Here is a 17,047-nt window from a genome sequence, read left to right as displayed (position 1 = left end):
CAGGGCACGTTAGCATATAAACAAAACACAAATCTTGGATAAACTAAGCTGAAAGACGTGATTTTGGCTCTTGATGACTGGCCCTTTAGTTATAGCAGACGTGCACCATCAAAGGGAAAAAATCCACACTTAACAATCAACTTTGACAAGAACTATTAAAAAAGATTAATTTAATTTTTACCACTTCCTCAACCTTGCGTCAGAAATGAAGGCTTATCTGATGCATTTTCTTCTGCAAAGCCTGAACATCCATTTTTAATTCGAAAAGATGTTTGTTATTAGAATGAGGTTGACCAATAGAAACAGAGAGTCAGCACAGGATTAGGTCATGTCGTCTTTTGTGGCTGCTCTGCCATTCAATATGATTATGATTGGTTATTCAAAACCTTTCCCTGTTCTTGATCCCTTGAAATCTTTAACCATTCATTCACATTACATTCTGAATATAAGTATCTTATAGTTAATGGTTATTTGAATAAACAACAAAATTGAGTACAGCACTCAGCTCTTCAAAGAATAATCCTCACATTGAGAGCTTGTCCTAAAAACAACTCTGAGCGTGGTTCAGTATATGTTGTAGGTAATTTGATTTAATGTATGGTAAAAGCTTGATTTCCCCTAAAGTTCTATATTTAACAAACACTGGTTAAACAAATAAGCCATTATTTCATATCTGTGCTGTCACTACCCTGGAAGCGTGTAATTGTACAATATAGAGTGAGGTTTACTCTACATCAGGCCAGTTTTTTGGTCTTTCTCACATTTTACCCATGTTGTGTGTTTTTTTACTATTTCTAGTTTTAAAATATCTTTTTGTAAAAAATTAGCAACACATAAAATGTTGCCTAGGATCCGCCTAGGCTCCGCAGCGTCCCCAGTCCTAGCAAGCCTCCAGTGAACTGACCAATACAATGCCCCTCCTCTTCACTCACTCACATAAATGTAGTCTTGAGATAGTGCCCAGGAGTTGGCTTCAGTGGGTTCCCGATGACTCACTGCCTGGACCTGTGACTGTCCATTTGGGCCAAGCCCAGGACAAACTGATGAAGAGAACCTGTTGCCCTGCCTATTCTGATATCAGCCTCAGCACTCTGCAAGTACTGAGCAACACTGTCCCAACCACTTCCTCTGAAATGCTAGTTAATTAGATACCAAGTAACTGAGCTTTTGCTGTGTGCGTATGGAAAAATAAATTATTGCAGCATTATTCATGCAAAATACTCAAAAAGAATCATGGAAATCTGCAGATAGATCAAGACTATTCGGCCATTATATCCACGCTGTTGAAGGTGGTGCTGAAGATGGTGAAGAGGGTTAATCCCTCTTTCCAGCTCTTTGTACATAGCCTGGTAGGTCACAGCTCTTCAAGTGCTCAGATGTGATGAGGAATTCTGTATCCACCTCCCACTAGCAGTGCTCCAGGCCCCTACCATTCTTTTCATATTAAAAAATTCCTCAGCCCTCCTGTCAGTCCACAATGATTCTCCAGTCCTGACAACATCCTTTTAATTCAACAAAACTTCTTTCATCCTTCAACTAAATTGATAACCAGAACTAGCACTCCATTTGTGGTTGTTGTGATTAGAACCATAGAGCATTACAGCACAGAAACAGGCCTTTTGGCCCTACTTGGCTGTGCCGAACCATTTTTCTGCCTAGTCCCACTGATCTACACCTGGCCCATATCTGTCCATACCCTTCTCATTCATGTGCCTGACCAAGCTTTTCTTAAATGTTAAAAGTGAGCCCGCATTTACAACTTCATCTGGTAGCTCATTCCACACTCCCACCACTCTCTGTGTGAAGAAGCCCCCCCCATGTTCCCTTTAAACTTTCCCCCTTCACCCTTAACCCATGACCTCTGTTTTTTTTCTACCCCAGCCTCAGTGGAAAAAGCCTGCTTGCAGTCTAAAGATTCCTTGCCTTTACTCACAAAGAGAAGCTTCCTTTTTGCTGCATTATCTACTTGTCCTGCTGCCTTATCTTTGAATATTGGTAGACACTGAGACTCCAGGAATGTTCTATTTCTCCACACTAAGTTTCCTATTATAGTCTCTATGATGTATCTGGTTGGGAAATCAAATCAGTTGTCCAATAGAAATACGGGACGAGCAGGAGAAGGTCATTCAGTACTTTATCATCCAAATTTAGTATCTTGTTCCCGATCCTTACCATCGCTTTAACCATTAATACTACATCTGACTCCTTCTTCAACTTGTTGCAATTAATGGTTGTATGAACAAATAACAAAATTGATTACAGCAATTTTCTCAATTGCTCTCACAAATGGATCAGATCACGCTTCTCCAGGTTGAATTTTGTTTGTGATTCCTGTATATGTCTAACCTCTCTCCTCGTATCTTCCTGTAGCCAACAACTTTGTTTATCATCAGCACCAGTTTTGGTATCATTAGCAAAATTCTGAAACATCACCCTAATGTTCACATTAAGAAGTAAGGAACGTTATGTTGAGCCCATGAAACCCTGTACTCACTGTTGTCCCATTTCTTAAACTCTCATTGACTTTTACTCCTCCTCTGATTGAGCCATTTTTTAACCCTGTTTTCTCATTTTCCTCCAAGCCTTTAGTTTCTTGATCAATCCACCATGTGAAGCTTTATAAATCACTCTGCTAAATTCCACCTGGAACAAATCAAGTGTGCCGCCCTCTCGCCATGCTGATTAGGCCACCTTTCGGAAGCTGGTATGTGGTAAGGTCTAGGGAGAGGATAAATAATACTAAATCTCAGGGAAACAGTACCCAGCCCAAGTCCACAATGTTCGGTTGATGGTGGGAGATGGCTATCTTACTAGCTTCTACAATGAATTATGGCATATAGAAAAATCCTAAAAAGCACACCACTAAGAAATAAAAATGGTCAAGATGTCGATATTTGTAATGATTTTTCTGCTCACAACATGCTCCATGCTTTAGGCGATTAATTCCATACTAGCTTACAATTGTTGTTAATAATTTGGATCCTACTTGATTCAATGCATTTGGCCTAGTATGTCCACACATTAGGTTTTAATCATTTGATGGGTATGAAGTCTAAGATGTTTATTGCAAGGCTACCTTCTTGCCGAGGTACTTGTACTTCCATAGGCCTATAATAAAATCCTGCCTGGAAAACTATCTGATTTATAATGTATGCACATAAAACTATAAAAGCAGGTCCTTCTCTCATGGTGTGGTAGTAAAATTAATTAAGGACAAATGGCCAGGCCTGATTTTCTGGCGAAATATGTGACTGGAACTTTCCACTGAGGAGAAATCTGGGATAGTCTGAACATGAAGAGGGGGGAAGTGGGGTTGTTTTAACCTTCCAGGTGCAGATGAGGCAGCATCGATCAGGTTCAGGTTCTGAAGCTGTGCTGACTGCTGATTCCTTCCTCAATATAGGGCGAATATACAGAGCGAGCAATAAAAATAAAGCAGAGACATTCCAGCTATGAAGCAATGCTGGATGAAGGAATGTGGTTGGTCTGCTGTTGTATCTCATAGAGGCCAATCTTATTTGTCATTTTGGTAGAATATACAGTTCCTTACAAGTGCAAGTACAATGAAAGGCCTTTTCTCTGCAATCTTCTGGCTCTGCAGAGAGGAGTTCAGAGAGGAAAAACATTGGGACATGGATGAGATATCAACGGGGTCAGGTGGGAAAGAACTGGAGGAATAGATGATTGGGAGGAGGATGACTGTGGGAGTTCAGGGAAATAACCAGCTGATGGGTGGGGGAGATAGTTGAAAGGGGATATGTGGGGAGGCCTTTAGATCAAATGGGAGTGGACAATGACTGACAAGAAATGAGGAACCTACCTCAAAGAAGGTTTAATGCCTCAGAATCTCCAGTGACAACCACTGAAGACATTGATGCTTTTGTTAAATACACTTAGGCAGGATTCTAACTTAGAGGCATTCAGTCATGGTTCTAGGGATAGCAGCTTTGTACCATTGGCTCTTCAGTTAAGCACATACACTGTAAGTCAAAACTTTCATCGTTTGCTCAAAGATGAAGCAATTTCACAATTATGACTGTGAAGCTAAGAACTACTCCAACACTATATGTAAGTTTGCTGATGACACCAATACTGTTAGCCGAATCAAAGGTGGTGATGAGGGAGAGTGAAAACCTGGTTGAGTGGCACCACAATAACAAGCTCACTCAACATCAGCAAAACCAAGAGCTAATTATTGATTACAGGAAGAAGAAATCAGGGGGTCTCATGAGGGGATTGGAAGTGAAGAGGGTCAGTAACCTTACATTCCTGAGTGTTATCATATCAGAATATCTGTCCTGGGGCCAGTACGCAAGTGCCATTTCAAAGAAAGCACAGCAACACCTCTGCTTTTGTAGAACTTTGGCATGTTATCTAATCAGCTAAGAATTTGATGAATTTCTATAGATGCACAGTGGAGAGATTCCTAACTGGTTCATCTTGGCCTGGTATGGAAACACCAGTGCCCAAGAATGTAAAAGCCTACAAAAAATGTTGGATACAGCCCAGTTCATCACAGGAAAAGCCCTCCCCACTACTTGAACATACCTACAAAGTGTGCTGCCACAAGCAAATAGCATCTTTCATGAAGGACCCCCAACATCCAGGCCATGCTCTCTCCGCACTGCTACCATGAGGAGGAGGTACAGGAGCTTTAGGCCTCATACCACCAGGCTGAGGAACAGTTATTACTCTTCAACCATCAGGCTCTTGAACCAGCATGGACGACTTCACTCACCATAACACTGAAATGATCACTGAGCAAAGCAATGGACTAACTTTCAAGGTCTCTACACTCAGGTTCTCAGTATTATGTATGTAGTGTGTGTTTATTTATTTATTTATTTATTTGTTGCTTGTTTCTTTTTGTATTTGCAATTTGTCTTCTTTTGCACATTGGTTCCTTGTCAGTCTTTGTGCGTAGTTTTTCATTGATGCTATTTCAAATGCCCTGATTAAGATTTCTACTTCAATGCTGTGAGCTATGCTGGAAAGAGTGTTTTGGCTTCGGCTAAAGACAGACAGACAGACAGACATACTTTATTGATCCCGAGGGAAATTGGGTTTCATTACAGTCGCACCAACCAAGAATAGTGTAGAAATATAGCAATATAAAACCATAAATAATTAAATAATAATAAGTAAATTATTCCAAGTGGAAATAAGTCCAGGACCAGCCTATTGGCTCAGAGTGTCTGACACTCCGAGGGAGGAGTTGTAAAGTTTGATGGCCACAGGCAGGAATGACTTCCTATGACGCTCAGTGTTGCATCTCAGTGGAATGAGTCTCTGGCTGAATGTACTCCTGTGCCTAACCAATACATTATGAAGTGGATGGGAGACGTTGTCCAAGATAGCATGCAACTTGGACAGCATCCTCTTTGCAGACACCACCGTCAGAGAGTCCAGTTCCACCCCCACAACATCACTGGCCTTATGAATGAGTTTGTTGATTCTGTTGGTGTCTGCTACCCTCAGCCTGCTGCCCCAGCACACAACAGCAAACATGATAGCACTGGCCACCACAGACTTGTAGAACATCCTCAGCATTGTCCAGCAGATGTTAAAGAACCTCAGTCTCCTCAGGAAGTAGAGACGGCTCTGACCCTTCTTGTAGACAGCCTCAGTGTTCTTTGACCAGTCCAGTTTATTGTCAATTCGTATCCCTGGGTATTTGTAATCCTCCACCATGTCCACACTGACCCCCTTGGATGGATAGATCCAAGATAGGGGATAGGGGATAGGGGGCCATGTTGTCCAACTTAGGAATGTTGTGTCAGCCAGATAGGGTCCTGGGATGTGAGAGTAGGTTCTAGAGAGCTGGGGGTGGGGGAAGAGTTTTCTGAAGGACAATAGCCTGGTTTGGAGTCTTTTTGGTGGGAGGTGTGGAGATAAGAGCACCTGGAGGACTCCATCTGAAAGTGAGACCCTATTGCAAGGAGTGCTTCACAAAGTGGGGGATTACAAGAAGGGACATTCTACTAGTGGATGGTGATGAGAATTCAGCACTGTGAGTAAAGCAATACACCCAGCTAATACAGGAATGAGCACCAGTGTTTATGTGCACATTTAGACTGGCTTGATTGTAACGGGCCCTTATATCTTTCTGTTTTTTTCTTTCTCTGTTAACTAATTGATAAAGCTGAAAATTGGTAAATATACTTTATCATTTTAAGCTGGTGTGTGAACTGTCATTTCTGGGCTACCAATAACTGTGTAAGGGCAGTATTTACACAGCATTCACTCAAATTGAGGTTCCTTTAATCAGAACATCACAATGTTCCTGTTTGGTTGAACCCCAAATTGTACCCAGCCCTGCTTGTGTATTACTTGTGAAAGGTGTCCTTCTCACCACTGAGTTGTGTGGCTGTTAGCAGAGTGATCTAACAAGCCAAGTTGGTGTACAAGCTCCAGTGAAAGGGTTGCCTATTGTATTTCTTTGATCCACTGTGAATGCCTGCAAGAAAATAAGTCTCATGGTTGTACATGGTGACATATACGTGCCTGGATAATAAATTTACTGCGAATTTTGAAAGCATCTCAGTTCTATCTTTCTGTCAGCTACACTAGCAGAAAACTGTAAAGGGCTGCCAAATTGGTGTCAATGATCATTCTCTGGCCATTTCCTTACCACCAAACTGTGTTTTAGTTTTGTGAACACATACAGAATCCAGGCTCAAGTTTACATATGAAGAAAATAAAACATCTGCAGATGCTGGAAGTCAAAAATACAAAGCAGAAAATGCCAGAAACATTTCGGAAAATCTGCAAATTCCAATTTACAGAATACATTTGTTCCCGCTGCTTAGTTTGGGCAATAAATATTTCATAGATATTTCGGTTTGGTTGAGTGATGCCTCAGAATCAGAATCGATAAAGTCCCCAAGGTACTGAATTAAAACAACTACTCCAGATCAGTATTTAGAGAGAAATACAACGTTCACTCTTCAGATTAGATGTTAGTTGGATGTTGTTGGCATTTACACATCAGGGGAAAGAAAATGTATTGGGCTAGAAATTCCATAATAGCTCAACTGATGTACTGTTATGGATTCCTTAATAACAAAGGTTCATCAGGTAGGGGCACCTGATGTCACTTGAGGCAAAATAGGCTGAACTAACTCTATGAGAAGCCAGGCTTTGCATTAGTGGAGAAAGCCAGAAATTTGGCATGGCCTCTTTGACCCTTGGCAGTTTTATTTAGGAAGCATCTCTCCAGATGTATTACAGTTTGGTATGGCTCTGCCCATGACTGCAAAAAACTGCAGAGCACATCTCAAAAATCAGTCTCCCCTTCGTTGACTCTGTCTACACCTCTTGCTGCCTCAGTAAAGCAGCCAGCATAATCAATGATCCCATCCATCCCAGACATGCTCTCTCACTCCCATTGGACAGAAGGTGGAAAAGCTGGAAAGCACATACCACCAAGCTCAAGGATAGCTTCTAACCAGCTGTTACAAGACTACTCTACAGTCCCCTAGTACGATAAGATGGACTCTTGAATTTAGAGTCTATATCGTTATGACCTTGCTCCTTAGTGTCTACCTGCATTACACTATCTCCCTAACTGTAATACGTTATTTTGTTATTGTTTTTACCTTGAACTACCTCAGGGCTCTGTTATATAATCTGTCTGGACAGCATACAAGACGAGTTTTTTGCTGTACCATGATACATGTAGCAATATTAAACCAATTTACCCTCACAAATTGTTGATTGGTTATGGAGGTGGATATACTGAGGGGGCTGCCTGCAGTCAGGACTACTTGGGAGGTCAGGAATGAGTGGAAGAATGAACTAATAGGAGGGGTGGAGATTGGTTCTTGGGGAATCTTGGATGGTCAGATGCAATTAGGGGATTTATGGGCATTGACAGAGAAGGGAAGGGTTAGGTGAATGGGTACACAAAATCTGTGTATCCACTATGTGCACTCGAAGAGCTCACAGCATTCAGCAATCTGATTTTCGGCAGAAATCACTTGTGATGTGCACAAAAATGTTCTAAAGTCGACGTGCTCTGCATCTGTTCATTCTCTTACAACTGGACAACACTGTGCATAAAATGGCTAGTGGTTTTGTCCAGACACACCATTACATAAAGGCTCATAAAGGCTCTTGAAGAATTTTTGTGAAGTGTAAAAATATGCTTTGTTTACAGAAGAGGTTGGTTCAAGCCATATTCCAAAGAGAATGTCTTATAAAAAGATACGTGGGGCCTAGAATATTTTGCAATGGAAGTGGTTACGGCACAGATTGCTGCATTTTTGAAATGAAAACTGAGTGCATATTTTCAGCTGATGATTCAGTATAATTGGAAGAGAACACACCAGTGGGATTCGATTTAATTGGCTCCACAATGATAATAAATAAATGATTGTCAATGCTGTGACATACAATTGCTATGATGGGATGCTCCTTTTTCACACATTGGTGAAAATTCAGTCATATTTCACACAGTTCATGGGGACACAAAAGTCAGCTGAGTTGAGCAATCTGTGTGGAACCAAACTCCATTAACAAAGTGGATTTCTCTTAGTGACCTGGGAGTTAACTTTAGAACTATGAAGGATATTACAGGGTAGAATCCAAAATCGGAGGTCATAAGTATGAAATAATAAACAGAAAATTCCAGAAGGAATTCAGGACAAATGCCTTTTGCCAGAGAGTAGCTATATTCATTACTATAAGGAGTAGAAGATAGAATTTAGAAGAGTAAACCGGCTCTTCAGCCTACAATGTTGTGCCGAACCAATTAAATCAAATGGCTAACAAAACTAATCTCTGATGCCCACATAATGTTCCATTTTCCTCACATTCGTATGCTTCTCTAAATGTCTCTTAACCCCTCCCTCCCCCAATATTTCTGCCTCTATCACCACCCCAGGCACCCACCGCTGTGTAAAAAAAAATTGCCTTCACATCTCGTTTGAAATACCCCTTCCCACCTTAAATACATGCCCACTGGTATTAGATATTTCAACTTTTGGAAAAAGATAATCTATCTCTGCCTCTCATAATCTTATAAACCTCCATCAGATCTACCCTCAGCATTTAGCGCTGCAGAGAAAACAACCCGAGTTTGTCTAACCTCTCATTATAACACATGCCCTCTAAACCAGTCAACATCCTGTCCTGCACCCTCTCTAAAGCCTCAACATTGTTCCTATAATGGAGCAACCAGACCTGTACTCCAGATACAGCCTAGCTGAAATTTTATAACGCTGCAATCTAACTTCCTGACTTTTGAACTCAATGTCTCAACTAATAAAGGCAGGCATGCCATGTGCCTTCTTAACCATTAACCTGGGTAGCCACTTACAGGGAGCTATGAACTTGGACTCCAAGATAGCCCTGCTCATCAACACTGTTAAGGATCTTGCCCTTGTCACAGTACTGTCTCTGTGCATTTGGCCTACTAAAGTGCAACGGTTCACATTTGGCTGGGTTAAACTCCATCTGCCATTTCTCCATCCATGTTTGCAAATGATCTATATCCTGCCAGCTTCTTTAACAGTCCTTCACACTATCCACAAAGCCACCAGTCTTTGTATCATCTGCAAACTTACTAACCCACCTATTTACATTTTCACCTAGGTCACTTATGTACATCACAAACAACAGAGGTCTCAGCACAGATCCCTGCAGAACACCACTAATGACAGGCCTCCAACTAGAATAAGTCCTGTCGACCACCACACTCTGTCTTCCATGGGCAAGCCAGTTCTGAATCGAAATGGCCAATTCACCTCGGATCCCATGCGTCTAAATCTTCTAGATGTGCCTCCCATGAGGGACCTTGTCAAACACTTTACTACAATCAATGTAAACAACATCCACAGCTTCTGCTTCATCAATCACCCTTGTCACCTCACCAAAAAACTCAATCAAGTTAGCGAGACATGACTTGCCCCATACAAAGTCATGCTGGGTCTCCCTAATTACACCATGGTTTTCTAAATGCTCATAAATCCTACCCCTAAGAATTTGCTCCAGTAACTTCGCTACCACTGATGTGAGACTCACCAGTCTATAGTTTCCAGGATTATTCCTCGTCCCCTTCTTAAGTAACAGGACAACGTTAGCCAAAGGCATTCCATACATACATCAGGAGTGAGAGGATAACCAGGGAGAGGGAAGGACGACTCAAGGATAAAGAGCGGAATGTTTGGGTGAGATCCTTAATGAAAACTTTACATCATTATTTACCTACAAGGACGTGGAGGACAGTGCTGAGCATATTGATATGCTGGAGAGTTTCAAAGACCTTGCCTGTGGCTAGAGGACATGAAGATATTGGTCAAGGCCCCAGCAATTTCTTCTCTAGCTTCTCCAAATAACTCTTTAAGAGACCCAACACTGCCTCCTTCTTTACCTCGAAATGCCCCAGCATATCAATACGCTCAGCACTGTCCTCCTGGGTCTGTCGTACAATCCCAGAGAGACTGCACCTTTCTTATTTTTGAGTTCTACCCATATAGACTTAGTGGATGAGACCTCCATTATGTGCTCTCTGAGTGCATCTGTGATACCGTCCCTGATTCGTAGTGCATCTTCCTCTCCCTCTTTTACCTCCCTATCTTTTCTAAGACGTCAAAACCCTGGGACATTAAGCACCCATTGCTGCCCCTCTCTCAACCAAGTCTCTGTAATGGCCACAACATCATAGTTCGATGTGCTGATCCAGTTCTAAGTTCATCACCTTTACCTATAATATTCCTAGCATTAAAGTGCATGCACTTTGAACTACCCATTCAATCGTATCTATTACTTTGCTCCTGCCTGTTCTTTTACTGGCCTCTCCGTTCCTCTGCTTTCTGAGCTGGTGCTCTGGTTCCCATCCCCCTGCCAAACTAGTTTAAAACAGAGGAATCAAACGGCACAGATACACTTGAGGGGATGCCTAGCAAGCACGGAAAAGGTGAATTCACCAGGATTAGGCGAAGCAGAATGAGAGGAAGCTTGTGTGGAGGTTAAAGATGGGCTGAAGTAATTTGTGTGCTGTAGGTACAGTTGAAGTCAGAAGTTTATATACACCTTAGCCAAATATATTTAAACTCAGTTTTTCACAATTCCTGACATTTAATCCTAGAAAACATTCCCTGTCTTAGGTCAGTTAGGATCACTATTTTAAGATTATGAAATGTCAGAATAATAGTAGATAGAATGATTTATTTCAGCTTTTATTTCTTTCATCACATTCCCAGTAGGTCAGAAGTTTACATGCACTTTGTTAGTATTTGGTAGCATTGCGTTTAAATTGTTTAACTTGGGTCAAACATTTTGGGTAGCCTGCCACAAGCTTCTCACAATAAGTTGCTGGAATTTTGTTCCATTCCTCCAGACAGAACTGGTGTAACTGAGTCAGGTTTGTAGGCCTCCTTGCTCGCACACGCTTTTTCAGTTCTGCCCACAAATTTTCTATTGGATTGAGGTCAGGGCTTTGTGACGGCCACTCCAATACCTTGACTTTGTTGTCCTTAAGCAATTTTGCCACAACTTTGGAGGTATGCTCGTGGTCATTGTTCATTTGGAAGACCTATTTGCAACTGAGCTTTAACTTCCTGGCTGATGTCTTGAGATGTGGCTTCAATGTATCCACTTAATTTTCCTTCCTCATGATGCCATCTATTTTGTGAAGTGCACCAGTCCCTCCTGCAGCAAAGCACCCCCACAACATGATGCTGCCACTCCCTGCTTCACGGTTGGGATGGTGTTCTTCGGCTTGGAAGCCTCACCCTTTTTCCTCCAAACATAACAATGGTCATTATGGTCAAACAGTTTAATTTTTGTTTCATCAGACCAGAGGACATTTCTCCAAAAAGTAAGATTTTGTTCCCACATGCACTTGCAAACTGTAGTCTGGCTTTTTTATGGCAGTTTTGGAGCAGTGGCTTCTTCCTTGCTGAGCAGCCTTTCAGGTTATGTCGGTATAGGACTCGTTTTACTGTGGATATAGATACTGGTTTACCTGTTTCCTCCAGCATCTTCACAAGGGCCTTTGCTGTTGTTCTGGGATTGATTTGCACTTTTCGCACCAAAGTACGTTAATCTCTAGGGGACAGAATGCGTCTCCTTCCTGAGTGGTGTGACGGTTGCATGGTCCCATGGTGTTTATACTTGTGTACTATTATTTGTACAGATGAACGTGGTACCTTCAGGCATTTGGAAATTGCTCTGAAGGATAAACCAGATTTGTGGAGGTCCACAATTTTTTTTCTGAGGTCTTGGCTGATTTCTTTTGATTTTGTTTGTAAACTTCTGACACACTGGAATTGTGATATAGTCAATTAAAAGTGAAATAATCTGTCTGCAAACAATTGTTGGAAAAATTACTCGTGTCATGCACAAAGTAGATGTCCTCAACATCTTGGCAAAACTATAGTTTGCTGATATGAAATCTGTGGAGTGGTTAAACAATGAGTTTTAATGACTTCAATCTAAGTGTATGTAAACTTCTGACTTCAACTGTATTCACTAGATGTGCTGTAAATTTGTTGGGGAGGATTTTACTGGTCACATGCAGATCACACTTGGCCAAGAAACGGTGCAAAATGAAGATTTCCAATTATCAATAAATGTGGTGATGTCACTTCCCTCAAAGGCTCAATAGGTAAACACAGCATTGATACACTCAAAGCAGGAAACCAAGAAAATTAAAATACCTTAACAAAAGCGACTGGTGCCAGAGGGCATCCAAATACAAGCTTGTTTGCCCAGGCCAAGTACAATAAACTTTCACTAAACTCAGCTGCAGTGCCGGGCTAGGTAAAACAAACTCTGCCTTTGTTTTAAAATTGGTAATGGCGTTTACCCACATTCCCTCAGGATTGTGTGTGGGTCAATTGCTTGGTAACACTTCTGGTTCTTAAACTGAAATGATTATTCGAATTGTTTGTAAATTGCAAGTGTTACTTTTTCCATTCTCGTCACTTCCCTACAACAGTGTATTGGGGAAGTGTTGAGTGGGAGACAGACAAAACAGCAGTGAAATTTGTGATGGTAAGGGTCAGAACGAATCACCATGTTTCACACCAGGGTGAATCCTACTTTGTTGAAATAAGATACTGCTCATATTGCCAGGAGTACAGTAAACTGAAAATGTACAAGTGAAAATCCAAGGGATTTTTTTTGTTTAAATTATTTCTGGTGGATGGAGACGTGTGTGACCATTTAGCAAATATGCTAGAAATTCATGCACCAAACACTTCTAAACAAGTTACAGTACATTTAGTGTAAAACAATATTACAGTAGCACAAAGCAGGTGTCTATTCTTTTATAAGGTTGTAAGAAAGATGCAGATTGTCAGAATGGGATGTATGAAACCACATATGTATAATACCTGCATGAAAGATTTAAAGGGCTGTTCAAATAAAACAGTGGATGGCAGTAACTGCAAGGCACCCAATCTTCTAATAGGTGTTCACATGATGTCATGAATTATCCATTAATAATCCCTTTGTGTTGCTTGCTGGATGTCAGTGTTCACATCCTTTGTGATCACAGTCAAACAGGATGAGGCATGAGCATGGTCATTTGCTTACTGAGAAATAATGCTGTAATGTATTTCTAATGGGGTAGAATTCTGTCCAATCGTGTCCTTAGTCTGGGTGCAACACCTAATGGTTTTAAGCAACACCAACGGGTCAAAAGATGAGGCACTGAACCTCATCTACTTATGATATTCTGCAGTACACAAGTACAACATTTGAAAGAACTCACCGGATAAAGGCAGTTTGAGGAAGGAATTTGCATATGGAACTTCAGATTAGTTAGTGTTTAGTGCACTTGATGCAAAAGGCAGTCTATTTCTCAGATTTTTGGCCAAATCCAGGTATCTAATTTAGTGTAATTTTGCATTTCACAGTTTCCTTTGATGTTGCCCCTTTACCATAGTGAAATATCAAGAGTACTTCAAAAAAGCTATATCAAAAAAGAGCCAAATAAAGTAGTATTGGGATGACCAAAAGCTTGGTTAATGAGGTAAGGTCTTTGTAGAGTCTTACAGGATAAAATTGAGGCAGGGGTTTGGGTAGGAATTTTGGAGTGCAAGACCTTGACAACTAGAAGTGCTATTGCAGATAGTGGATCAAACAGACGATCTGTATTGAGTACTACAGATATCTTATTGATGGTTATAATGTTAAGGATTAGACACATTGAGGAGGTGCAATTAAAAAATATGGGTGAGAAGTTTAGCGAGGGTTTACCCAAACAGAATTCAATGTAGGCTAGTATGATGGGTGGATGTGTCTTGCTGGAAGTTAGAATAGAGCCAACAGAGTTTTAGTTATCAAGTGGAGGAAGGAGGAGGTCAACTAGGAAATGTGAAGACTTGAGTTTCCAGTAAGCTTGGCTCAGGTTGCATTCCTGGCAAGCCCAAGTTAGATGCCATTCAAAACAGACAGAAAGCTGCACATTGCCAGTTGGAAATATCATCTACTGAATACATGCAAGTCAAAGGCAGGTTCAGAAATATTTTCAGTTTTATTTCAACAGGTTACCAGCGATCCAAAAATCATTTATCAAGCAGTAGCACTAGGTGCTGTTCAGAATAAAATGTCTTCTACAAACTCTGGCATCTCTATTTAAATTAAAACTCCACATTAAGTATAACCAGGATACAAATATTGCACATTAACACAAGGCAAACATCTGAAAATATTTATACAAATTGGCCATCAGAAGAACTGTTGAACCACAGCATGTCAGGGATTGAATTGAGCAATCCATTTCCAGAAAGTCTCTTTCTTAATGTATAAAATTCTTGTTATTTTGTCGACATAAGCATGAGGACGTAACTTTAAACTACAGCTACAAGTAGTACATTATTGCTATAGCATACAGCTGCTCAAACATTAAATATTCCACCTCAAAAAAGGTAAAACCAAATTTAGGAAAATATAAAATGTATGGAATATTTAGGGAAAAAAGAGAGAATACCCATTTTAATGTTCATATTACCTTCATTGCAGTAAAAAGTGGTATCTTCAACATTATCTGCCATATAGTTAATGTATAGCTTAATTTGAAAAAATGGCAATATTATCAAAAAATGCAACAGATGTTGAGTTGTGAGTGAGGAAGATGTGGATCATTTTCTAGGTCTTAGGTGATCAATAACATTCCCAATAACATGGGAATTAAGAAAAATCCACATTAACAAACTCTCAGAAAATTATATTGGCCTTCCTTTTCATTTAAGTTGCCTTTGGGTTTACAACACGTGCAATGGAATCAAGCATGTATTGTGCTTTAAAATGGGGCCAATATTAACCTTGGAAAAGATTTATTATATTACTACTTGTCACACAAAATGGCCAGATCAGATTGTGCTTTAAACAAGTGAATATTTAAATTCAAATATTAATGTTTGCATTGTATCAATGTTTCTAGTTTTGTGTTCAAGTTTTTAAAAAAATGACAGGAATTGAAAGTCTTTGTGTCATATTGGCCCCTACTGTGCTTTCACTTGCAATGTTCCTATCAAAATTTCAATACATACACTGTCCTCACATTTGAGCTCCTGTTACGAGCTGGAAGCTGAAGTCACGTGTGAGGGACTGGTCGAAGGTGCTCCAACTGTGACTCCAGCACAATTCGCTCTTTGTGAACATCCTGCAAGAAATGAATGTTTGTATTACATAATTGTTTCTTTTATGCAACAATGAAGCAATGGACAAGGAAACATTCCCTTTTTTTTGTATTTTCAGAAACTGCATAGATTGAAGAACCATATTCAAATAAATTTGTTTACCAACTGATGTAATTGGGAGCACTAAACATTAATTTAACAATTTTGCAGGTTATGATCCTTGCACTGAGAAGCAAAGGGGTGGAAAGCCATATAATATTGTTTCATCACCACTCCTTTTACTGTCCAGCAATAAAAACTCGAATGCTAAAACTTAGTAGGCTACCATGAAACTATAATTGGCAAATGTTGGTATTATTAGAGTTCTTTCTTAATGATAAATTATCTTTCCTGATCTCAGGATATTCCTCTGGAGTGTGTTTGGAATGTGATGATTGTCGTAATGTGAGGGTAACAAGGGTCAAGTTGTACACAGCAGTATCCACAATTTTAATATGTAATAATCTATTTTTATGATCTAGAAATGAATATTGACTGGGTCAGTAAGTAGTACATTCTGCACGAGTCACAGAGATATATACCATGGAAGTTCTCTGTTGGACCACTGAGTTCATATCAAATACCAAGCATCCATTTTTAAAGTAATCCGACTCTAACCCAGTCCTGACGAGGGGTCTCGGCCTGAAACGTCAACAGTGTTTCTCCCTATAGATGCTGCCTGGCCTGCTGTGTTCCACCAGCATTTTGTGTGTGTTGTTGTTCTAACCCATTTTATTCATTTCTCACTTCCAATATAGAGTCAATGCAAGAGGAGAGATGGGTCAAGTAAGGCAAGAGCAGAGTTAAGGAAAGCATATAATTTTGCTCAGCATCGCCAGCGTTAGCAGATTATATTTTGGATTTCCAACACCCGTGCTTACTCAATTGCTAATAATAAGCTAGACTCTAATTCATTGTCCAGCTTGATGGGGTTCTGTCTCTTGCTAATGAGTATGCACATATATATCTAAGAATTAAACATTATTTGCTTCTACAATGCTGATGACATTTGGCAATGTAAATTCTTATATCCTCACTTAAAATGGCAGTTTTGCCATGCTGTAATTATAGCCTCCCACCAATGGAGGCAATGTAGTTTCGAGTGAATTCTTATAATTTCTTTATGGGATGCAGGTGTCACTGGCAAGACCAGTATATATAGTTCATCTTTAATAACCCTTGGTGCAATGCCATTGCTTTGAACTCACATATGTTGAAGTATTGGTTAATAAATTCCAGGATTTTAACCCAGTGCTGTGATTGTTATATGGTTATGGTTAATGATGGACTAACTTCAGAGTTAGAAAGTGTAGCTTGGAAGGGATTGTTCAAGTTGCAGGATTTCCTGGTCATGGGTGTTTTTGTTTGTTTAGATTTTAGAGGTCACAGGTATGGGAGAGGCAGTTGTAAGATAT

At 40.2% G+C, this 17,047-nt stretch overlaps 1 protein-coding gene across 4 annotated transcripts in view; it reads right to left on the bottom strand.

Moving 5' to 3' along the window:
- Positions 1-14,474: 14,474 nt before the first annotated feature.
- The window catches only part of reps2 (RALBP1 associated Eps domain containing 2), a 205,703-nt gene continuing 203,130 nt past the window's right edge, over positions 14,475-17,047 (bottom strand). For all 4 annotated transcript variants that reach the window (XM_073045841.1, XM_073045842.1, XM_073045843.1 and 1 more), the window contains one exon: positions 14,475-15,616. In XM_073045841.1, the coding sequence (XP_072901942.1) occupies positions 15,548-15,616 (69 nt within the window). In that variant the 3' untranslated portion in view covers positions 14,475-15,547. The remainder of the gene's footprint in view (positions 15,617-17,047) is intronic.

Source organism: Hemitrygon akajei, chromosome 5, assembly GCF_048418815.1.
Source record: "Hemitrygon akajei chromosome 5, sHemAka1.3, whole genome shotgun sequence".
NCBI classification, from domain to species: domain Eukaryota; kingdom Metazoa; phylum Chordata; class Chondrichthyes; order Myliobatiformes; family Dasyatidae; genus Hemitrygon; species Hemitrygon akajei.
Note: the sequence above shows the minus strand (reverse complement) of the source record. Positions and strands in the feature narration are given on the sequence as shown.